This window comes from Petaurus breviceps, unplaced genomic scaffold (assembly GCF_028583685.1).
Source record: "Petaurus breviceps papuanus isolate PSGF00001 unplaced genomic scaffold, PetGlider_PUasm1.0 90133, whole genome shotgun sequence".
Classification (NCBI taxonomy): Eukaryota; Metazoa; Chordata; class Mammalia; order Diprotodontia; family Petauridae; genus Petaurus; species Petaurus breviceps.
This window is the reverse complement of record NW_027187182.1, coordinates 567,550-592,383: the sequence shown is the minus strand read 5'-3', so window position 1 is coordinate 592,383 and position 24,834 is coordinate 567,550. Positions and strand designations below refer to the sequence as shown.

The window sequence follows — 24,834 nt, the reverse complement described above, 5'->3', positions numbered from 1 at the left end:
AAAACAGAGAAAGGAAGCTATTAGCCATTATCACTAATAAATATGAATGAGATTTAAAAGAGCAGTAAAGGGGGCAGCTGGGTGTCACAGTGAATAGAGCACCAGCTCTGGAGTCAAAAAGAACTGAGTTCAAATGTGGCCTCAGAGACTTGACACACTTACTAGCCATGTGACCTTCGGCAAGTCACTTAACCCCAATTGCCCTGCCTTCCCACCTCCAGGAAGCAATGAACAAATAAATAAAATAAAATAGTAGTAAAGAAGCTAGACCTTCCATAAATATATTTAAATTTTGTACTGTTAGGCCAGTTTTATACCAGGTATGCAAGGATGACTCAACATTGGGAAGATTATAAACAGAATAAATCATGTGAACAACAAACATAATAAAAACATATGCTTGTATCAAATGAAAGAGGAAGTCATCAATGAAATATTACATTCATTTATGTGAATACCATACTAACTTAAATACTCTATTTTTTTTTGCTTTTTTTTCTTGGGGGGGGGGGGATTGGAGTTAAGTGACTTGGTCCAAGGGCACATGGATAGTTTTTGGGTTAAGTGTCTGAGGCTGGATTTGAACTCGGGTCTTCCTGACTCCAGGGCCAGTGCTCTATTTACTGCACCATCTAGCTGCCCCGATACTCTTTCTTAACATAATAAAAACAATATCTATTTAAAACCAAGAGCCAGCATGATTTATATCATAAATACTAGAAGTTTCACATTAAGATGAGGAGGATGGATGAGGGTTCTTATTGCCTCTACTATAAGAAGACAAAGTACTAAAAATCCTAGCTAGGGCTCTTATACAAGAGTAGAAATTGAAGAAATAAGCATAGAGAAATGGTACTAAATGCTACAAATCCTCCTAAGGAAGGGAAAATTACCTCTTTCTGCAGAGGACATGATTGTTTATTTACAGAATCATATAAATTAAATGAAAATATTCATTAATAACTTCAGCAAAGGAGCAGTAAACAAAAAAAAACCATAAATACCATGAACTTTTTTATAATATTACTAATAAAAGCAAGGAAGAAGACATAGAGAAATTCTGTTTAGAATAACTACAAAATGGGTAAAAAATTGAGGGTTATTCTACTGAGATACACTCAGGAATTAACTGTAACTACAAAACCCTCTTTACAAAGATAAAAGAAGACAAACAATTGGAGACATATTTATTGGCTTTGATTGGTCAAAACCAGTATTATGCAAATGATATCAAGGGATTACTTTATAGAACGGGGAACAAGAATAACAAAGTTCAAATGGCAGCACAAAAGGCCAAGCATTTCAAAGAAAATTGTGGGAAAAATAAAAGCAAGCAATAGGAATTAAAGAGGCCTAGAATTACCGAATCTCAAATTCTATCAGCAAAGCAGTAATCATTAAAACTATTTGCTATCATCTAAAAGAACAGAAGAGTCAGTCACTTGAAAAGAAGAAACAAGCAAGACGTATAAGAAAATGAACATAGTAAATCAGTTTGACAAACCCAAGAATACAAACAATTGGAGGAAGGGAGCTGGATGGATAGATAGATAGATAGATAGATAGATAGATAGATAGATAGAACAGACAGACAGGATAGATAGACAGATGGATAGATATATAGATAGACAGACAGGCTAGATAAGCAGGCAGACAGATATCTCTTCTGTTTGTACATTATAAGCATGTCCATATATATATCACTCCCAAAACCTATTCAGTGAGCCTGGTAACAAATATTAAAATTAATGAGAAAAAAAGAAAATCTTTTGGCAAAGCTAATCAAAGCATCAACTACATCTAATAGTATATACAATATTCCACACCTACAATCAAAGAAGAAATAGTGATAATCCATTTTCTCAACTTTTCTACAGGAACAAGCTTGTTCTTTAAAATCATCCCGCATTCAGCTGTTTGTTTTTCTTTCCATTTGCAGTTACTCTGTATATCATTTACTGGGCTTTGTTTGCATAACTCTGTGTCTTTAATACACTTCTCTTAATTTTCCATATCCATAAGTTCTGAGGGGACACTAAAATTATCTAACATTCATGTGCCACAATTCGTATACATATTTGTCAAGTAATGGGCCCAACAGCAGTAACTCAAAAAAAAAAATGGGAGGTGCACAGATTCAGAGACATCTCCTTCTAAAATGTTCATATTGACTATTTCTGCCTGATCTGTGATGGTCTTCCAAGCTCTTATTGGTTTGATCAGCAACAGACACACTGTACCTTGACTCGTGATATTATTTTGGTACTCTTTGATTATTAAGGACAATGACATTGGTACTGCAAAAGTGCTGTTGTACATATGAGATCTTCTGTTCTACTTTTGACCTCCTTAGGCTACATATCAAGCACTCTAAATCTCTGACTCTGGCTCTGGATCTCAGGGCAAAGTATATGGTGATTTTAGTCAAGATACATAGAGGACTTATACAAACCTCTGAGACAAAAAGTCATTCACCAATAGGTGAGTGGTCAAATGATAGTTATTTTTACTTTTAAAACTTTTATTCTGAGCCTAAACATAACAAAAACATTTCAATATACAAAGCAGAACACAAAAAGAGGATTATATATGGAAGAATGACTCTCCATTTCATATTGCTTAATTTTAAAAAAAAATGCTTAATAAACTCTATACCTTACTTTCAAAACTCTCCTGCTTATAAAGCATAGGCATAGGCCTTCTTCTTATCTTCTGCACATTAAAAAACATGCAGCAATCTCAGTTTGGGGGGCATTAATATTGCTACCCCTCTTCTTTGACACCCCCCACCCACTGATTGACAGAAAGGGGAAAAACATGTAAAAATTAGCATACTCAAGCAGAATGATTCCACACAACGGTCATGTCCAATGTAGGCCTCTGCATCCTGCACTCCTATGCCAGAAAAGGGTCACATGATTCATCATATTCATCACAGGATCTTTTGAGACATGGTTAATCAATACCTTGAAAGATTTTCTAAGGTATTTTTTTCTTTACAATGCTTTTTTCCATAAATAAATTGTTTTCTTGGTTCATATCATTTCACTCTGGGTTAATTCATACTATTGAGGATTCTCTGAAATTGTCTTTTATCATATCTTAAGCCAGAACAATGTTCCATTACATTCACAGAGCACAATTTCTCCAGCCATTCCCCAATTGTCGAAGAGGCCATCTAAGACACTTTCACAGAATCCATTTTATCTTTTCTTTATTTATTTCCTTTTAGTCTCCTAGTCGAGATGAAGAAGGTCGCTTTTACTGGGTCAATTTACTCCCTGGCATTATTCGTCCTCTTAACCCAACATTCTCTCAAAAACTTGTAGTTTAGCTTGGTGTATTTCTATACTAAATTCGTGTGTGTGTGTGTGTGTGTGTGTGTGTGTGTGTGTGTGTGTGTGTGTGTGTGTGTGTGTGTGTGTGTGTGTGTGTGAGAGAGAGAGAGAGAGAGAGAGAGAGAGAGAGAGAGAGAGAGAGAACTTAACACTTAAAAAAAAAAACTCAGGTAAGAGTCAGGTTCCTCTGATGCCCCCTTTATTCGTCCCATCTTCAGGGTAAAGTCTTGATTTTTTCCAATTATGAAAAATAGCAAATTCCACCCTTTTCGTCCTCCTTTTTCTACTATCATATTCCTCATTTTACTCTCCCTTTCTCTTTCTCAAACCTTCAGAACAGAACCATTCTACCCCAGGACTTCTGCTTTCCTATTAAACTCCCTCAATACACTTTGAAGACATCAAGCTTCTGAAGGGACACATTTCTTCTCCTTCTGTTAAAATGTTAGCATGATATCATACAGCTCCATCCATTTGCTCAAATCAAAATTTCCTCTGGGTTCTAGTGTTTATATTTCAAAGTTCCTATTCATCTCTGTCCTTTTCATCAGGAACGCTTGAAAACCCTCTATCCCATTGAGAATTTTTTCCCTACAGGAATAAATTTAGTTTTGAAGGATTTTTGTTAGTTGTGAGCCTATATCTTTTGCCTTTCAGAATATTATAATCCAAGGTCTCCTTTTATTTTAACTAGAAACTACCAGGTCTATTGTGATACTGACTGTAGTTCCTTCATACTTGAATTACTTCTTTCAGGATACTTTCAGTTTTTGTTTTCTTCTTTCTGGATTTTGCCTATGATATTCTTGGGACATGCCTGTTGGGGTTCCTTTCAGGAGATGGATGGTGCATGTGTTATATCTTTACTTTGCCCTCTGGTTCATAGAGAACAGAGCAGTTTTCATTTATGATTCCCTGACATACAGCATCGGGGCTCTTTTCTTCTTAATTGTGGCTTTCAGGGAGTCCAGTGGGTCTTACATTATCTCTCATTGACCAGTTTTACAAGCCAGTTACTATTGATGTCAGACATCTTACATTTTCTTCTATTTTTTAGTCTTGATTTTGTTATACTATTTCTTACTGTCTCATGGAGCTATGATTTCTGTTTAGATACTCAGTTCTAAGGGAGACCATTTCTTGGGTAAGTTTTACCATTTTCTTTTGTAAGCTATTCAATTTCTATCCAGTTCTCTCCACAAGAGCATTTATTTCATTATTAATCCCTTGCTTCATTTGTTTTATATACTCCTTGTGAAAAATTGATATTTTCCCCTTTAAGTCTCTATTTGCAATTGTTATGGCATTACAATTGCAATAATTTTTATACTGGTTAGTGTTTGCTTTGATTTATTCATATCTCCAGCTTTATTTCTTTCTTATTTTTATTTTTATTTTTTTTTGCTTTTTGGAGGGGAGAAGGTAGGACATTTGAGGTAAAGTGACTTGCCCAAGGTCACATGGCTAGTTTTTGTGTTAAGTGTCTGAGGCTGGATTTTGAACTCAGGTCCTCCTGACTCCAGTGCTGGTGTTCGTTTCACTGCGCCACCTAGTTGCCCCACATCTCCAGCTTTATTTCTTAAATTGGGGCTTTGAGTCAGAGCTAGCCTCTCACCCCAGCTCTACTTTTGGATGAGGGGGCTAGCCTTGCCTGGTCTCACCCTGAGTCTCCTAGATTCCTGTGCTAACCACCACCTCCTAGGATTATTATTCCCATTCCCATCCTGATCTTTGAGGTTCTGAGAACTGGATCTTCAAGGACCTCTCTGAAGTCTCAGGACAGAACATTAGAACCAGTGGACCTGTTTCAGTCTGAGCACTGCAGTATCACACTAAGAGGTACCAGGCTGATCATGGCAACCACCCGGGTTTCCAAGAGTCTCTTGTGGGGACTTCTGAACACTCTAGGACTTTGTCAGGGGAGCTGTTTTTACCACATATGAACACAGAGACTTGACTGGCATGGATGTCCCATTTCTAGTCACACTGGCTGTAGCTTTGTTCAAGGGACCCCCTTTTCTAGTGTCCTAAGGCTCCTGGCTAACTTGTAATTATCTTCTGGGGTAGAAGATCACTACTATAGGTTATCATTGGACTTTTTCCAATTATTATTTAGTCTGGTTTGAACAACAGTGTCTTGATGGGTTGGAAGGACAGTTGTGGAGCCTATGTCTTGGTAGGCCATTCATCTTAACAGGAATTCTCAACAGTTTTTAAAGGAGGAAATGGAAACTACCCACAATGATATGGAAAACACTTTCATTTTCTTAGTAATACACACTGAAACAACTTTGTGGTTTTAACTCATATCCAGAAAACTGGAATTGATGACTGAAGATAAGGGGGTAGGGGAAGCTAAATCATTCTTGTTGAATCTTTGAATTGGCCCGATCACTTTGGAAAACAAGGTGAGTAAAGTTACTAGACTATTCATACCTTCTGATCCAATGCTCTCTTATTAAGCATATTTTGTGAGTAAAGAAAACAGAACAAAGGGAGTGTGTACCAATGTACACAATGATGTAAATGAAAATTAGACTATCTGATGTATCAATGTCAGAATTTATATTAAATGTATTGACTAATCTAGAATACAGAGGACTTGTGATGAAAGTCCCTTTCCTTTTGACAGAGGGGTGGTGGACCCTGGGTGTGAAATGTCACACGTGCTGTCTGATGCAGTTTCTGGGACAGCTTGTTTTGATGAACTGGTTGTTTCTTTGTTTTTTGCTTTTTGGAGGGGAACTGGGATCAAGTGACTTGCCCAAATTCATACCACTAGTGCGTCAAGTGTCTGAGGCCGGATTTGAACTCGGGTCCTCCTGAGTCCAGGGGCCGGTGCTGTATTCACTGCGCCACCTAGTAACCACCATTGATGAACTGTTCTTTCTCTGTTTGAGGGAAGTGATGTGAGATGAGAAATGAGGAATGGGAAAAGTCACCATGATATAAAAAATGCAAAATTGTAGAAAAAAAATTGACAACATATATAGACCTTTACAAAGAACAAAGATGAAAATAAAACAAAATGATATGAGCAGCCTCTCCCAGCTTCAGCCCCAGCGCCGATAACATGGCTAAACGTACCAAGAAGGTCAGAATTGTTGGTAAATATGGAACACGTTATGGTGCATCCATCAGGAAAATAGTGAAGAAAATTGAAATTAGCCAGCATGCCAAGTATACCTGCTCCTTTTGTGGCAAGACCAAAATGAAGAGACAGGCTGTGGGTATCTGGCACTGTGGATCTTGTATGAAAACAGTAGCTGGTGGTACATGGACCTACAATACCACCTCTGCAGTCACAGTCAAATCTGCCATCAGAAGACTAAAGGAATTGAAAGACCAGTAAAATCTTATCAAATATCTGTAGCCCATAGTCCAACAATAAATGGGTTAATTTATTGAATAAAAAAAAATCATATGAGCAATCACAACCACTATAAAAACGAAGACCACTTAAGTAGCAGCATGACTCAGATCAAAGGCAATATCAGTCATAACTGATCAAGCATGTGCCTAATGTTTCTGTTAACAAACAGCAAATGACTGCGGAATCAGGTTGTGCTATTAGCCATAACAGGCTTTAATTTGCTTAACTATTTCAAGAGCTCTGCACATCTACCAATTCAAATGAAAATAGATTAGCAATTTAGATGTGCTAAAATAAAATGTTATCAAAAATTGAACGGGAATAGAAGCAGGACCTCCGTGTGGCTCCAGCTTCCACCTTCCCCAATCAACGTAAAAAGGGGACTCTGAACAAACTTTGGAGCCACAGAACCCACAAAATTACACAGAGAAGCTAACCTCTCACTGTCTGCCAAGGACAAAGTGAGAGGTCAGTGCAGTCTGGACTTTGGGACCCAGTAAGTGGGAGTGCGTGGCTTTTGCTCCCGGGGGCAAGAAGCCGCGGAGATGCCAGCACAGCCAGTGCCACATGGAAGCTTCAGCTCCTGGCCTGCAGACTGTAGGGGGACCAAGCATCAGTCTGAGGGGTAACTGGTTTTGCTTTAACTTTCTTGGATCTGGATTGCAGTCTAGGGTGGAGGTGCTGGGATGTGTGACCAGCTTGCCAGAGCGTGTGGAGGTCTCAGAGAGGGTACCCAATTAATACCTCCAGGAGCTGAGAAAACCTCAGCATTTGGGACTAAAGCTCCCCTGTCTAGTGACAGAGTCCTTCTATGGCAAAAAGCCCAGGGGTCAAGTGACTGAGGGGAGACATTACCAGGCAAAGGAAACAAAGTAGACAGAATATTCCTACATTAGACTCCTATTTTGGGGATAAAAAGGAGCAAAGCAAGGAACAGGAGGAAGACAGTGAAGTCAGAACTCCTGTACCAAAAGCTTCAAAGGAAAATACAAGCTGGTTACAAGCCTTAGAGGACGTCAAGAAGCAGATAAGAGAAGTGGAGGAAAAATTGGAAGAGAAATGAGAACAATGCAAGAAAATTATGAAATGAGAGTCCACAGCCTGACTGAGGAAAATAACACCTTAAAAAACAGACTAACTGAATTGGCAAAAGAAGCTCAAAAAGGCAATGAGGAGAGGAATGCCTTGAAAAGCCAAATTTGCCAGATGGAAAAAAGAATATCTCAAAAGCTCAATGACTTGAATCTTTCCCTCCAATTTGGATTGGAGCAAAAGGAAGCTAATGACTTTAAGAGAAGTCAAGATGATATTAAACAGATCCAAACAAATGAATGAATAGAAGGCAATGTGAAATATCGCATTGGAAAAACCACTGACCTGGAAAATAGATCCAGGAGATAATTTAAAAATTATTGGACTACCTGAAAGTCATGATCAAAGAAAGAACCTAGAAATCAACCTCCAAGAAAATCTCAAGGAAAATTGCCCTGATGTTCTAGAACCAGAAGGCAAAATAGAGGTTGAAAGAATCCACCGATCACCTTCTGAGAAAGATACCAAAAAGAAAACTCCTAGGAATATTATAGCCAGGTTCTGGAATTCCCGGATCAAGGAGAGAATATTACAAGCAGTCAGGAAGAAACAATTTGAATATTGTGGAAACACAATCAGGATAACCTAGGATCTGGCAGCTTCTACACTGAGAGATCGAAGGGCCTGGAACAGGATATTCTGGAGGGCAGAGGAGCTGGGATTAAAACCAAGAATCACCTACCCAGCAAAACTGAGTATCATGTTTCAGGGGAAAATATGGTAATTCAGTGGAATAGAGGACTTTCAAGCATTCTTAATGAAATAACCAAAGTTGAATAGAAAATTTGACATCCAGATACAAGAATTAAGAGAAGCTTGAGAAGGTAAACAGAGAAAATAAATCATAAGCCACAGATGAAAGTTGAACTATTAACATTCTTACATGGAAAAATGATAATTGTAACAGATGAAACATTTCTCAGTTTGAAAATAGTCAAAGGGAATAGAAATATATATATATATATATATATATATATGTCTTTATTGGAGGGTATATGAGTGTATGAATACATATGTGAATGTTTGTGTATATGCTTACAAGTATACATAGAGAGAGGGCACAGGACCAATTTAATAGGAAGGGATGATACTTAAAAGGGGAAATTAAGAGGTAAGAGAGGAATATAATGAGAGGAGATGGAGAGATACAGAATGGGGTAAAGTATCTCATAAAGAAGAGGCAAGGGAAAATGCTTACAATGGAGGGGAAGAATAGGAAGGCAAAAGGGTATGGATCAACCTTATTCTCACTGAATATGGCTCGAGGAGGGAAGGAAATGCCCAGTAAATAGGGTATCTCACCCTACAAGAGAGTAGGGGGAAGGGGACGAGAGGGGGGATCATGGAAGGGAGGGCAGGCTGGCGGGGGAGGGAAGTTAGAAGCACTCACTTTTGAAAAGAGACTGGATCAAAGTAGAGAATAGAACAAGTGGGTGATGGGATAGGAGGGAGGGAAATACAATCAGTCTTTTACAATATCTCTTCTATGTTAATATTTTGCATTAGCTACACATGTACAACCTATACTGAACTGCTTATCTTTCAAGTAAGGGTGAGTGACAAGGGAGGAAGGCAATGAATCTGGATTTCAAAGATTTAAAATAAAACGTTTAAAATTATATATATATATATATATATATATATATATATTATTAATACTATCTATTATGTAATTGTGAAAGAAGATATACAGGCACTGCAGCATAGAGATCCACCATGCCCTACTGAAAAAGTCTAAGGGGGTATGGTAGAAGATATGGGGGAGAGCAGATTGGAGGAGGGCATAGCCTGTGGGACTGCTATTCTGGGGTGGTGGGTAGGAGAAAAATGGGGAGAAATTTTGTTACTCAAAATCTGGTGGAAATTAATGATGTAAATCAGAAGTTAATAAAGCATTTGAAGAAACAATTAAAACAAAAAGATTTCTATTAGGGTTCCTCCCTCTCTTAAAATACTGGTTATAGCCATGTGACCTTGGGCAACTCACTTAATCCCAATTGCCGTGCCTTCCCCTATCCAAAAAAAAGGAAAAAAAGACGAGTTAGTCTAATTTTTCCCCAAAAGGTGACAAAGCTTTCCCCCCACCAGGACTTGATTGGCCCAAGGGTCTAAGTTTCAAGCTATATCTTCTTGAAAGGAACTTCCTGTTAGCCTCTGACCACATTAACATGGCATCCTAGTCACGTAAAGGCACAGAAAGTGGCCACCTATGTGGACTTGGGGCCTTTAAGACATGGAGATGTCCCAAGACTATCTAAGTCACCACATCTTGCTTTGCTGACCATATGAAGGCAGTTAGGTAGTACAGAAGCTATAATTCTGGACCTGGAATCAGGAAAGCCTGAGTTCAAATCTTATGTTAGATATTCACCACCTGTGTGACCCTGGACAAGTCACTTAAATTTACTGAGCTTCAGTTTTTTTTTTACCTATAAAGTGAGACTAATAGTATCACCTATGTCCCAGGATTCTTGTAAGAATCAAAGGGGATAATATCGAACACCATTACAATATCAAACTTGAATAGGGTCAGGAGCACCCTTAACAGAAGCCTGTTTGATGGTCCTCTCTCACTGTGGCCATTCTTTTTTTTTTTTTTGCTTTTTGGATGATAGTTGGGGCTAAGTGAGTTGCCCAACGTCACACGGCTAGTTTTTGCGTTAAGTGTCTGAGGCCGGATTTGAACTCAGGTCCTCCTGACTCCAGGGCCGGTGCTCTATTCACTGTGCCACCTTGCCACCCCAATGGCAATTCTTCTTAAGGAAGGTTTTATAGCAGGGAAATGCATTGAAAATCAGGAAAGTCACTTTAGCAGTTGAGTGGGGGATGGATTGGAGAGGGGAGAGACTATAAATAAAGAGATCAATTAGAAGACGAGGGTCATCGAACAGGCTAAAGGTGATGAGGATCTGAACTCGGGCCATGGTTATGTGAGAGGAGAAATGGGTATACAGGAGAGAGGCTTCCAAAAAAGGAACCAACAGACCTAGGCAATTGATTGAGAAGAGTGCATTAACCAATGGGCAACTGAGGAAGGCTCATAGGAGACACATGAGAAGAGTCTTGAAGGAAGCTAAGGGTTTCAAGAGGCAGTTCAAGAGGAAAAATGGCAGGGCAGGCATGGGCCACAATGGTTGGGAGTAGGGAGAGGGGACATGGCCTTTGCAAAGACTTAGAAGCAGTGTGGTGCAAGGAAAATTTACCATTTACTAGATTTACAATCAGAGGACCAGGGTTCAAATCCTAACTTTTTGGCTAACTACCTATATGCCTTTAGGTAAATCATGGCACCTCTCTGTGTCTTTTTCCCCCTATAGCAAATTTAGGGGTTAGGACTAGATGAGCTCAAAAGTGCCTCTGTGTACCTATAACCTATGAATTCTGGAGACAAGCCTTTTGGAAGAATCCAAGGTGTCACCACCTTTTCCTTATCTTGAACTGTCCTAGCTCCATCTCCATGCGCTATCCAATGGCTTTCCCATTTGTCTAATAATAAATCTATATTTCCCATCAGTCTCACTATAACTGTCTCAGAACTTGGATTGGACTGCCACCAAGGATGTTTGGGCAGCTCGCCCTGTGGCCTACAGGGTAGTGAGCTCTTGCAAGGGGGGAAGTGAAGGGGAAAAAAAGAAGGAGGAAGGAGATAGAACCTGCAGCTCTCTCTTTCTACCTTACTGCATCACCGATCTTTCCAAAGCCACCCCTTGGCACCTCCTTCTTGGCATCATAGGAAGCCACTCAGCATTCTGGGCAGAAATTGCAGATACTTACTTCTTATGCAAAATTTGCCCTTGACAAGACCTTTCCACTGAGGGAAATGAATAAAGAACACAAGTTGAGAGGGAAAGAGAATTTTAAAAGAGAGCCGGGGCAGTGGACCTTTAGGCCTCTGAGACTTGGCCACCTTCTTGGGCCGTGTTTGAATGCCTAAACTATTCCTTTTTTTCTCTTGACATAAACCCCTTAGGGAAGAAATGTTGTCTTTTTCAATGTCTTTCACAGGACTGAGTATAGTGCCCATGTAATAAATAATGAATACCCTGATTTTTTGGGAGGGAGGGCAAAGGAGAGAAGTAACTTGCTTTCTCTCCTTCCTTTGGCTTAAAATCAGGAAAACTATTTTCAGTGAGCCCACAGGGTCAGTAGGAACCTTGAATGGCAGCCTGGGGAATGGGATGGGGCGATGTGCCCAAAGAGGAAAGGTAAGACAAATGCTATATTTATCTCATCGATGGGCACATGAGGTTTGCTTCATAGATCACAGGAATTCTTAACATGGATTCCATGAACTTGTTCAAAAAAAATACTTTGATAATGGGATCTGAATATAGTTGATTTCCTTTTATAACCCTATGTATTTTATGTAATACATCTAAAAACATTATTCTGAGAAAGGGACCATAGACTTCACTAGACTGCCAAAGGGGTTCATGAAAAAACAAAAAGATTAAGAATTCCTGGCAAGAATTCCTTCAAGCAGCTAGGTAGCACCCTAGTGAAGAGAGCACTGGCCTTAGAGTCAGGAGGACCTGAGTTCAAATCTGACCTCAGACCCCTACTAGTTGAGTGATCCTGAACAAGGCACTTAAAATCTGATTACTTCCAAAAACAAAGAAAGAAAAAAAGAACCCCTGGCCTACATGATCTCTAAGCCCCACACTGGGGCAGCTAAGTGGTGTTGTGAATAGAGTACTATACTTGGAATCCAGGAGATCTGAGAACAAATCCTACCTTAGATAATTAATAGCAATGTTATACAGGGCAAGACATTTAACCTCCCTCAGGCTCAGTTTCTAAACCTGTTAAGTGGAGATAAAAATAGCATCAACTTCACAGGTTTGTTGTAAAGATCAAATGAGGGGCAGCTAGGTGGCGCTGCAATGAATAGAGCACCGGCCCTGGAGTCAGGAGGACCTGAGTTCAACTCAGACCTCAGACACTTAACACTTAACCACCCATGTGACCTTGGCCAAGTCACTTAACCCCAATTGCCCTGCCTTCCCCCCTCCAAAAAAGAAAACAAAAGATCAAATGAGAAGAATTTATAAAATGCTCTGAAAACCTTGAAGAGATATATATGTTTCTATTACCATCAACATTGTGTCTGTGATTTTATGACTAGATGCTTCAAACAATTTTCTCTTCTGATTTAAGTTTTATCTAGTCAAATTATTATTATTAGGCAATACTGTCTCCAGAATCTGTAGAGTTGTGACTCATGCAGGAGCACTGTCTCTCAAGAATCAAACTTGCCAGGCACCCAAAAGCTCATGGAGAGAAATATGATGGGAGTTACATGTCTGGATCATACTTCCAGTGATGAGCTCTATGTAAGAAGCTGGGGCAAAGACATCGCCCAGGATATGTGCCATCGGGAAATGAAGTAGGCCAGCCCAAATACTCCACTGGTCCCTGAGGGATGTTGGCAGACCAGGTAGAAGGTAGGCCTTCAGTGCATTGGACAGAGTCTTCACAAAAGATGCAGGGAAGGACAGAGGTAAGATGGCCTTTGATAGTGCCTGTGAAAGGAACGCCAGTGCCAATGAGTCAAGAAGTGGTTAAAGCATTTACTTGAGTAACAAGAGTGATGATAACAATGGCAATGCCAATTTGATATAGCACTCTACAGTTTGTATCCCTATGAAAAAGAGAGTGTATGGGTTATCATTCTCATTTTAGACCAAAAGAATCTGCGGCTCGGAGAGGTCAAATGATTTATCAAGGTTATACAGTAAGTGAGTAATGCAGCCAGGAACTGAAGCCAATTCTTTGGCCTCCAATTCCAGTGCCCTTTCTGTTATACCAGGAACTCTGATGCCAGATGGTTTTTCCTTAATACAAGCAGAAACATTGTTCTTCTCAGGATAAATACTTAAGGGGATTTGGGAAGCACACACACACACACATATCTCCATGGTTTCATCGGCTACGCTCATCTTCAAGTTGTTTCTTTTCAAAAATCCAAAAGAAATCATTTTAAAAAACGAATTCACACACGAAAAAGGGGAAAAATGAATTCACCTTCCTTACACACATGTTCTTAATAACTCAGTCTGGTTCTGAGCAGCTGTTCCCTGGGCATGGGAAGTACAGTATCTTAATGCTTCTCTCCAGCATCTGGGCCAGATGCAAGGCTAAGGTCATTGATTGGATCTCTCCAAGACTGTTGGTGATGGTCCCTCCGTGGGCCTTCCCTTCACTGACCCTTGACCTTGCTTTCAATTTTCTCCCCCCAAAATGAGCTATCCTCTGAGGAGAAAATCCTGTCTGCTGATCTTTAAAATAACTTCAAATGCAAATGGCCTCATTGTGAGCAGAGTCCTGGAGGTGGACATGTTGGTCTAGAACTGAGGCCTAGCCTTGCCAGGACTTAAGGCAAATCAATGCAAACCCTAACACAATACTGACAAAAGCAAAGAAAGCACATACTTCTTTCTTTTTTTTGTCTTTTTGGAGGGGGGAAGGCAGGGCAATTAGGGTTAAGTGACTTGCCCAAGGTCACATGGCTAGTAAGTGTTAAGTGTCTGAGGTCGAATTTGAACTCAGTTCCTCCTGAATCCAGGGCTGGTGCTCTATTCACTGCACCACCTACAGCCCCTTTTGTCTGGCAACAATGCCAGACTTTCTTTATAGGAGTTACATCGGAAGGATCCCTTCCATGAGACAAGAAAAACCTGTAAGAAAAAGTTGGGATATTTTTAACTTTTAAACATGGCTAAAATGTATATTACTGTCCATTAGTACATTTGTCCTTTGGTTAAAGGGGATGCTCTGAGCTTGTTATCTAAACAACAACAACAAAATCAAATACTGTTTAAAATCCTTGTTTGCTAGCAGCATTCTGGGAGTTAACATGAAAGGTCATGAATAGGGGCTAGAAGGGTATCATGGGCAAAAATGTCTAAATACCTGAGAGCTGAGGTACTTTGTAACTGAGCAGAAAGAGCTACAGATTTGGAGGGAAAAAACATAGCTTCTAATTATGACTCTACTAATTATAACCTATCAAGTCTTAGGCAAGTCACTTAATCTTTCTGTGCTTCAGTTTCCCCACATATAAAATGAGAAGGTTGGACTACTTGGCCTCTGAGGTCTCTTCGAGTTCCAGATCTATGAAATTGCATGAATTTGTGCCAGTCACTTAACTTTTTTGGGTCTCAGTTTCCTCCTTTGTAAAAATGAAGGGGTTGGACTAGATGATCTCTGCTGGTCCCTTCACCTCTAGAGTAATTATCCCAGGATCTTACAATTGTGGCAAACACTTATTTTATTTCAAACAATCTAGCAATGAGCTCCCAGCTATGTGGAATAACTCTAGCTTCTCATGAATGTTTCCTTGAGGATTCTGAGTTGGACATGGCTATGACACCTTGTCCTCCTTGGACATGTTATAGCCACAGTAAAAGGGTTATACATATTCCCTTCTGGTTTCTTTGTGCTTTGGGTCTTAAGGTTGTCCTAGCATTAATAGTGGGTAGCTAAAACACTGGCCCTGGAGTCAAGAGGACCTGAATTCAAATCTGATTTCAGACACTTGACATTTAAAAGCTATGTGACCCTGGGCAAGTCACTTACCTTTAATTGCCTCACCAAAATAAAAAGTTGCCCTTGCATTTTCCCTACTTGTCCCAGTTAGCATGGTCGGTTCCTATTAATATTCCTCATTCTGTTTAGTTTAGCTATGGTTTGACTGCAAGTGTAGAAATCTGCTGGTTGTCTTCAATTTGGTGGTTCCAACTTCCCCTTGTTCTGCTGATGTCCAGTTGACCAAGTCATCAACCTACTGAATTCCAGCAGGACCGCAATGGGAGGTTATTCTATGACCACTACTAAATTGAAGCCAGACTTTACCAACGTCAGTGTTCTGATATGAAACATCACTTATAAGTTCATGTATTTCAAAGAAGGAAGGGACCTCAGAGGAAGAAAGTAAAGCCAGAAAACGTTAAGTGACTCGGACAAAGCAGTACAAGTAGCAATTATAAGGGTCAAGATCTGAACACAGGTTTTGTTGGGGTTTTTTTTTAATTCCAATGATTCTATTATACCATTGGAGGTTATCCTTTGTTCTTGACCAAATGACATCACTGTGTTAAATCAAGTTTCAATGTATCTGACTGTGGCTGATCAGACCAATAAGATCTCAGAATGCTCTACCACAGGTCGGGCACAAATAGTCCGTGTGAACATGTGGGGTGGATTTGGTACCATAATGCATCTCTAGAGTGAATACAGGAGCCTGAAATGAACTCTTAGGGAATTTCGCCAAATGTCTAGGCATTTGATTATCTTGAGACTGGCACTGCATTCACAATTCACTAGGCTGCCATTGTTCTCAAATGGTTGATTCAGGTTAGGGTTAGTCCTGTCTCCTTAACCTTTTTGTAAACTCCTTGAGGGTGGTAACCATGTAGTGGAATTCTCTTATATACCTTAGGGTGCTTAATTCAGTGCTGAAAATTGGATTATAGGATTTAGAGCTAGAAGGAATTATTATCCATGCATAGTTGACATTAAATGACTAATCAGCAGTGGATTAAAGTATTTGTTTTGCTAGTGACTGTCCATTACATAGAATAATCAGCACCTTATTTACTCCACCTGTATAACAGAAGGTCCACCCCATCATAATGAACTATGACAGTGGGTGCCTCTAATTGGGCCACTGTTATTGTTATGACTCAATTAAAAGTTCTGGAGTTGAGTTATCGCTCTATATAGGGGCAACATGTAACCCAGGAATCTCAAATGCCTCCAAAGTATTCCCTGTATCAATGGGCATGATGAAGAACACCTCCTCCCCTAGCCTTAGTCAGTGACAAACCCAGGGCACCTTGCTAAGAGACGACTTTAACACCCCCAAATCACAAAGTACAGCCCTCTTCTAGGCATTACATCAGCTTTGCTGAGGATAGTATTATCTCTACAAACCATGCTATTTCTGCTCTCTAATGGACATTTCCCCTGGTCTTGGATTTGCTGAGCTGCTCTCTGCTAGCATATACTGGTTTTCAAGCCTCTTTTGGGCTCTGTGCTGCTTTCTACTACCATCTGCTGAGATGTAGAAATCAGTCAGTCTCTTCTTTGCAAGGGAGGGGATGGAGCTAAGGCTCTTTTAGTGTATCACAGAATGAGGGATTAGACTGAACCAAGCAGCCAACAAAGGCTATTCTTTTGATGGCCTTTTCCCCAGTTCTCACTTGGAGTCAGACAATTTCTTTAAATTACAACTAAATCCCTGAATATCAGTCTGTATCCTTAATTTGGAGGACTCTATCCAACTAAAATCCCACAGAAGCTGTGTGGAGGTTAAGGGATCCCATCACTTTCCATAATGCACCAAGATTAGGCATACAAATAAATCCCAAGGCAAGCAAAAAAGTGCTAGCGAACACTGGTGGGACTCTTGGCATCCTCCCTTCTTCCACATTTCTGTCTTCACAATAAATGTCTACCAGCAACAAAACATCCAAATTCTATATTATGTTATGTCCAACAGGAACCTTCCCTGTATCTCTATGATATCAGATTAAACCTAATGTGAAAATCATGAAAATGGGCCCTGGGGCTCCAGATGGGCAAGATACAGCACAAATCAGGGTAACGGCAAGTGACATTTTGAAAGTGCATTACACAGTTGGAAAGCACTTCTGCATATGTGTGTATAATTGTTTTTTTCCTCATCTGACTGTTCTAAAAACACTGGGATATAGGTACTGTTATTATCATCATTTTACAGTTGAGGAAACTGAGGCACTCAAAGGTAAAATGACTTGCCCAGGATCACACAGCTATTAAGTATCTAAGGATATACTGATATAGGTCCACCTAGATGCCTACATATGTATGAATAATTAAGGCAGGTCATTCAAGATGAAAAGTAATCCCTTTTTCTTCCCCTTATGCTTCTGCATAAAATTCTGTTAATGTTCAGATGTGACTGGGGACATTTTAAAGTGTAGATATCTTTACTCTCTCTAAAGAAATGGATTAAACCACGTGAGGTCAAGGAAAGCTGTACATTAAGCTTCCAAGAGCTTACCAAAGAATAGTAACTACTAATGCTTCTCTGGGACTGTTTGTGATGGTTATTGGGCATGGTCAAGCTGTTCATTCTCCCCAAAAAGCTGATCTTGCTAAGTAACCACAGAAGCCAAGCATCTGCTTTTCCCTCTGCCCCTCCCCTCCCATTTAATTATTCATGTCAAGATTTGATAGTTGTTCCTATGGGCACATGCCTCTATTCCTATCATCCCACTATAACAAGCTTATCCAATGAAATGAATGTAAATCAGTGTTATAACTGCCTATGATATTTGCACTCTCCTTAAAGTTAGTAAATGATAAAAGGCAGAGCATTTCTGATGTGAGAAACTGAAAAAGAACCATCTATTCAAGTTTCGAAGTACAGTATTTCATATATAAGTGCTACACAGCAGTGACATTAAGCACTCCTGCCCAGGACTGGAAAGAGTGGAAAGGATAACTGGCAATATTGCATTTTAACCTGGGCAGGGGAGTGGGGGAGTAGTATTCAGGTCAGAAAAGACTCATTGTGGTTTTCCAGCACTGCAAAATTTCCCCACCAATCAATAAATGTTTCTAGCATGCCTACTATATGCTAGGCACTGTGCTGGGCACTGCAGACACAAAACCAAAAAGGAAACAAGCCCTTACCTCAAGAAGCTTATATTCCATTGAGGGAAATGACATTCATCAGTCAACAAGCATTTATTAATAAGTACCTGCTTTGTGGCAGAAACTGCTAAATGCTGAATATACAAAGACAAAAGTAGAACACTCCCTTCACTCAAGGAGTTTACATTGCAGGCTGAAAATCTTCTGTCCACCCCAATGCCATCCCTTGCCTCACCATGCTTCCCTCCAGTCTCTTCTCTCTGTTCCCCACCCTGCTTTCATCTTACTCCAATTGACCTCTATGAAATAATTCTGCATTATACCTGAACCTGAGATGAACAGAATGATTCCTGAGTTCACTGACTTCCACTGACAGATAAGAAAATAGTGCTACTCTTTGTATAGCAGATGAAGAGATGGCCTCAAGAGTTAGAAAGGCCAAGGGGCAGCTAGGTGGTAAAGTGAATAGAACACTGGGCCTGGAGTCAGGAGGACCTGAATTCAAATCTGGCCTCAGACACTTAACACTTACTAGCTGTGTGACCTTGGGCAAGTCACTTAACCTCAATTGCCCTGCCTTCCCCCTCCCCCAACAAAAAGAAACAAAAACAAAAGAGTTAGAAAGGCTTAACTTCAAGGCTTGCCTTTGACATATGCTATGTGACCTTGGGCAAGGCACCTAAGCCCCTCCATGCCCCCTCTGAGTCAATAAATAGAATATCTGCTGAACTGTAGGGTCAGAGGGAGTTTTCTCAACATTGAGAAAACTTTCCAAACCAAAGAAATCACAGGTATAGTGATACAAACCAACTAAAGATAATGCTGGAGCCTATAGGTCTTGGAGTAGAATCTTGATGGGCTCCAAGGATAGTTAAATCTATAAGATCCAGACTCAAGTAGAATAGAAATAAGCTATCTATTCTCCTGTCAGGTACTTCCAGAACAACTAACTCATCACTTAACTTTCCAAAGATCAATAGAAAAAGAGAAATAAATCATATCAAGTACAATATGTTCTGGCCTTGAAAACTTCCTAGTAACAATGAGGAAGATATTAAACACATTTCCAAATATGGGAAGCAGATGAGGCAGATAACTTTCTTTCGAGACAGGAGAGAAAAGTCCCTTGCCATCCAGGTGTCACAGCAAAGTGGGGGGCCTTTGCAGAAACCTGGGCCTGGGCTCACAGGCAGAAGGAGACGGGCTAGGGCCAAGGGGAGAAAAGGATGATGGCCCGTATAAAACCGCCATTGTCCTCCTGACTCAAGGGCCAGTGCTCTATTCACAGTGCCTCCTAGCTGCCCCTTGGCCTTTGTAACCCTTGAGGCCAGCTTCTCATCCACTATACCAGGAGTAGCAATGTTTTTTTATTAGTCAATGGAAGTCAGTGAACTCAGGAATAATTCTATTCATCTCAGGTTCAGGTATAATGGATTATTATTTCATAAAGGTCAAAAATTGGAGTGAAGGGAGAACAGGGTGAGGAACAGAGAAAAGAGACTAGAGAGAGGCATGGCAAGGCAAGGGGTGGCATTGGGGTGGACAGAGGATGGTTGGCCTGCAATAGAGGCTCTCTTCCCTTGTCCTCTGTGACAAGGCAACCCTGCTCCCTTCCCTGTCCCAAAGTTCCCCTTCCCCCTTCTCCCACCTACAGGTTTACAAGCCTGGGAGATATGAAGCAAAGCGACAGGTCTCCATTTTTCCTTGTTGATCACACTTCAGCCACTCCTTCTGCTCTATTGTTTAAAGGGTGGAGAAATAAGCTCCAAAATCTCGGCTTAAGGAGTGGGAGGTGGGGGAGGGGGGGCCAACACAGCTATCTTCTCATTTCCCACCAGGCTACACTTATCTGGACTTCTTTGGAGAGCTCTACTATAGCCCAGAGCTGGAACCATCCCACACTCTCAGCTACCTTCAGTATTTAGTCTTTCTCCCATTAGATAATAAGCTGCCTAAGGGCAGGACTGTCTTTTGAATTTGGATTCCCAGCATTTAGCCCAGGGCTTGGATGGTAAATCTTAGGTACTTCATAAACCTTTAGTGAATGACTGACAGACAGTAGGACCAGCCCCTCAGAAGTCAAAAGCCCTTGGGAGAAATTCCCACTAGTTTATAGTCCTAAGGTCAAGTAAGAGCTGAGAGTTGAAATGAAAAATGCTAATACTTTTCTGAGTATGCACAGTGCTACCTGTAAAAGAACTGATGTCTACAGATGGGATGTAACACATACAATCATTTTCTCCAATGACATAGAACTTCACTGATTCATCTACCATAATCCACAGCACAGTGAATTCTGCCCACTCCCAAGCTGCTTCTAGGTTCATAAGATGCTAGCTCTAGAGAGACTGTCTAAAATAGCTCCCCTCACTTCACAGAGGGGGAAACTGAGGCAGTCTCCAAATCCAAAGCTCTTGCCGTCGAATCACACTCTCCAACTCCTACCCCTAGCATGAATCCCCTTTGCAAGTGGATATCCACTTAATGCTTAGGTACCTCTAAAAGACACCGCTCAATTCACCTTACTCCAACCAAGTCAGCCCCATCCACTGATGGAGAGCTCAAAGTCATTAGGAATTTCCTTCTTAAATGAAGGTAGAATTAGTTTTCTGTTAATATTGGTCCAGTACTCCCACCTTGCCTTCTGGGACCATCAAGAACAAGTCAGGCCTTAATCCAATTTTCTATCAACAACTATCAGAATGAAAAAGCAGTGAGTGTTAAGGGATGTGCCTTCATCTTTCCCAGTAATCTTTAATGTTTCTGCTTGCAGAGGGCAACAGTAGCAGCATCTACTCTGATGTCCTTCTTCAACGGTACCAAGAGACAAACAGATCTTTGCAGGCTCTCACTAAGAAGCAATGAAAGCATTTCTTACGCTCTGTGCATGAAACACCTCGGGAGTTCACACACTGTCACTTGGGCTATCTCCACATGACATGAATTCATGAATTTTTAAGGCTAGGCCTGAGATTTCATCAATGTAGGGGAGTTACAATATGGAAACTTTCTCCACGGAAGCCACTTGTCTCAAATTTATTGTCTGAATGAGTTGCCTTGAGTAGAGTTTTCAAACTTGAAGCCACCTGGTCTCAAAATTCCAGTGTTAGGGGGACCCAGATTAAAATAAAATGTCAAACAAAATATACAAAAATATGATACAAGACAGATAATGCTAATTTGTTATTACTGTAGCTTACAGGGATCTGTTTCTATTTGAGCTTGACCCTGTTCATCTAGAGCACTCAGGGGTTATGTGACATGCTCAGGGTCACACGGCTCATGTGGGTCAGAGATGAGACTAGAGCTCAGTCTTCCTGAATCCAAGGTTCCATTCACTGCACTCTATATCACTGAAGCCACAATTGTGAACAAAAGAACTCAGAGGATTTTTGTTTTGTTTTGGTTTTTTGAGGCAACCAGTTAAGTAACTTGACCAATATCACACAGCTAGGAACTAGCTGAGGCTGGATTCGAACTGAGGTTTCCTGAATCCAGTGCTGGTTGCTCTAATCCAGAGGATTTTCTAAAAATAATGGATTTTACTGAGCACATTTAGAAGGATTTGATTTACAGAAAATTCACTTAGGATGCAAGTTTTATGCAACACATTCTGTATATAAAATGAAGGACACCAAAAAAAATTTCTAAAAACAAAACTATAGGACTCTAGGCCAAAAGAATGAGATCTAAATTGGGGGAATTTGCAGAGAAAGAGAGGACTCTTTAAAAGGCCATCCTTTTCAACCCCTTCACTTTTACAAACAGAGAAACTGAGGCCCATTGTTGGAACATGCCACTCACCTTAAAACACAAGTGTAGAACCCGCTGTCTTGGGCTTCTACTGAATGAAACCAGATGGAGTCTTCTTCCTTGCTCATTCGGACCTCAGAAAAGATGATGGGCTCTTCCAGATCCCCTTTGTTCTTGTACCAGATGAGCCTGAGGCCCATGCTCTGGGCTGTGCTATAGTTGGTTCGAATATAACTGTAGAACAGGGCACACTTCACTCTGACCGGCTCTCCTACCAGGGCCATGTACGTCTTGAGGTCCACTGACCAGTCGATGCAGCCATCCACTGAAAACGAAAGCAAAGTATAAGATGTGTGAGAGGCAGGGAGGGCAAAGGAAATATCGTCCCTGGTGATGTGAGCAAGGAAAACACATGTGGATCCCAGCCTAGGCACAGTCAGCTCCATCACGCTCATGCAACTTCTACTTTGGGGCAGCGAAGTTATCTGAGAATTAGAAACCTGGGGTCAAGTCCTAGCTCTGACCCTGAATTTTCTGTACCACACCAGATAAGTTACTTAACCTCTCTAGTCCTAGATGAGACAAAAGATGGGAGAATGGAAAGAAGACAAGAGTCAAGTCCTGACCTCAAATCTCTGCCCTACCACTATGGCACTCTACATGGTGTTGGGTTAAGTGTCTTACAGAATGACAGAGCTAAAGGGACTAGGTAGTCCAATGGGTACTTATCGTCATTCCTATCCCCTGTGCAAGTTTAGGGGAAGAGCTACCTAGATGTGTATCCTAAGCCTAAACCTGGAAGGGACCTCATAGACCATCTGGTCCAAACCCCTCATTTGAAAGAGAGAGAAACTGAGGCCCAGGAAAGGGAAGCGACACCCCAAATCACAAGGTAATAAGCATCAATGCTAAAATTTGAACCCAGGCCTTTTACCTTCAGAGTCAGTACCTTTCCTTAATTTTTTTAAATAATTATTTCAGGTTGCTTTTTTTTACTTTTCGACTATAGGTATATTTTACTATGTAAATAATATATTGGTATAGGAGTATATGTATAAGCTTTATAAATATATGTGTATATGTATACATATAAACATTATATAGGTATAGATATACACATATATGTATATATGTATATTGAGAGGGTATGGTCAAGTTTGTTTTAATGACAAGTGTACTATCCAAACAGTTTTTCAGTCACTAATTTGTTAAGCCCCAGCTAGCATCTAAGAGAGTTGCAAACCACATTAAATATTACCATAGGATTCAGTACATGTACCTAGAAAATGTGAAAAAGGAGATACTGTCCTTGAAAAGAAGCCAAATGCAGGATATATTTTAGACAGGATAAATTTCCTTTTTTTTCTTTTTTACAAACCACATTATATCCAAAACATTAGTACCATTTCAAAAATTCAATAAAACACCCTAAGATTCAACCAAGTTATTTTTGTGCTTTGAGTATGGCCTAGTGAAGCCCCCTTCACTTTTCTATGAAGATTTTTCTCTGCACTTTTCTGGACTTTTCCATGTTTTCCAAAGTGATCATTCCTCTTAGTAGTTGGGGGTTGCTGCTTTCTGTATCCAGTATGTTCTCTTTCACCTTTCATCCTCTGCAGAAGGCTTCCAGAGCCCATATCGTATTGATAAGCAAGGATAAAGCTTAATGGAACAATGGGAAGGAAGAGGCCAGCTTGCTTTTTTTTTAATTGCTCCAGCTGTGAGACCAATGGCAGCAATGCCAAAAAATGTCCCAAAATATTTGAGGAATTCTCTTGTCCAAGCAATCTGCATGGCCATCTGCCTTTCTCTCATTTCATTTTGTATCGTTAATTGCCTTTCCATCTGAAGTCGAGCATTCGTGAGCATAAATTCTTGCTGCTGTTTCATGTTTTCATTCATGTGTTTTGACAAAAGAAATCCCATTCTGATAGAGGACACGAGACTCCCAGATACTGCTGTCCTTGTTCTGGGAAGGTGGCTAGGATATTGGAGGGAATACGGACGGGTTTTGGAGGTGGCCTTGAGTCAGGTGGGCTCCGCCTGGGTTCCAGTACCTTTTCCAAACATAATCACCAAACCTTGCAGTTCAATTAATCCAATTCCCTAAATGACAAGCTGAGAAAACTGAGACCCAGGGAGGAAAAGGGACTTGAATAAGGAAAAAGATAGCAGAGTCTGGTCTCAATGTATTCCTTACTACTCTTACATCAAATTCTGACTAAATGTTTTCCTTAGTGTACTTATTATTGACTTCTGGAACATTTAATATTTAGCATTTCAGCAAACATTACTCTTTCCCCTTCCATTGGAACAAATAATTGGGAAGAGATTTGTCCATGGTACCTCAGAGACAAAATTATTTGGTATCTTTATGAATAAAGCTCAAATAGCACAATCCAAAAGATGGAACTAAAAAAAAGAAATCTTGCTTTCAATACCTTTTGTTCTTACATCTCATTCCCAAATGTATTCTGTCTGCTCCCCATATACAATGAGCAATCCCTCATCACAAAGGTTAAACAATGGGGGAGGGGATGAAAAAGAGGCCCAGTAAAGGCAACCAACATATCACATTGGTTCTAGGAAATGCTTGTTCGACATGGATTTGTTTGGCATTCAGGATAATTCGAATAA

General features: G+C 40.3%; 2 protein-coding genes across 2 annotated transcripts in view; one reads left to right on the top strand and one right to left on the bottom strand.

Moving 5' to 3' along the window:
• Positions 1 to 23,834, bottom strand: part of IL1RAPL2 (interleukin 1 receptor accessory protein like 2) — a 447,749-nt gene extending 423,915 nt beyond the window's left edge. The window contains exons 1-2 of the mRNA XM_069107492.1: positions 23,801 to 23,834; positions 22,249 to 22,522 (exon numbers count right to left, since the gene is read on the bottom strand). Coding sequence (XP_068963593.1) covers positions 22,249 to 22,522; positions 23,801 to 23,834 — 308 coding nt within the window. The remainder of the gene's footprint in view (positions 1 to 22,248; positions 22,523 to 23,800) is intronic.
• LOC138176684 (large ribosomal subunit protein eL43-like) lies at positions 6,385 to 6,749 on the top strand. The gene has a single exon (XM_069107488.1). It carries the CDS (start codon positions 6,412 to 6,414, stop codon positions 6,688 to 6,690), a length of 279 nt encoding a protein of 92 aa, XP_068963589.1. The 5' UTR covers positions 6,385 to 6,411; the 3' UTR covers positions 6,691 to 6,749.
• Positions 23,835 to 24,834: the final 1,000 nt, after the last annotated feature.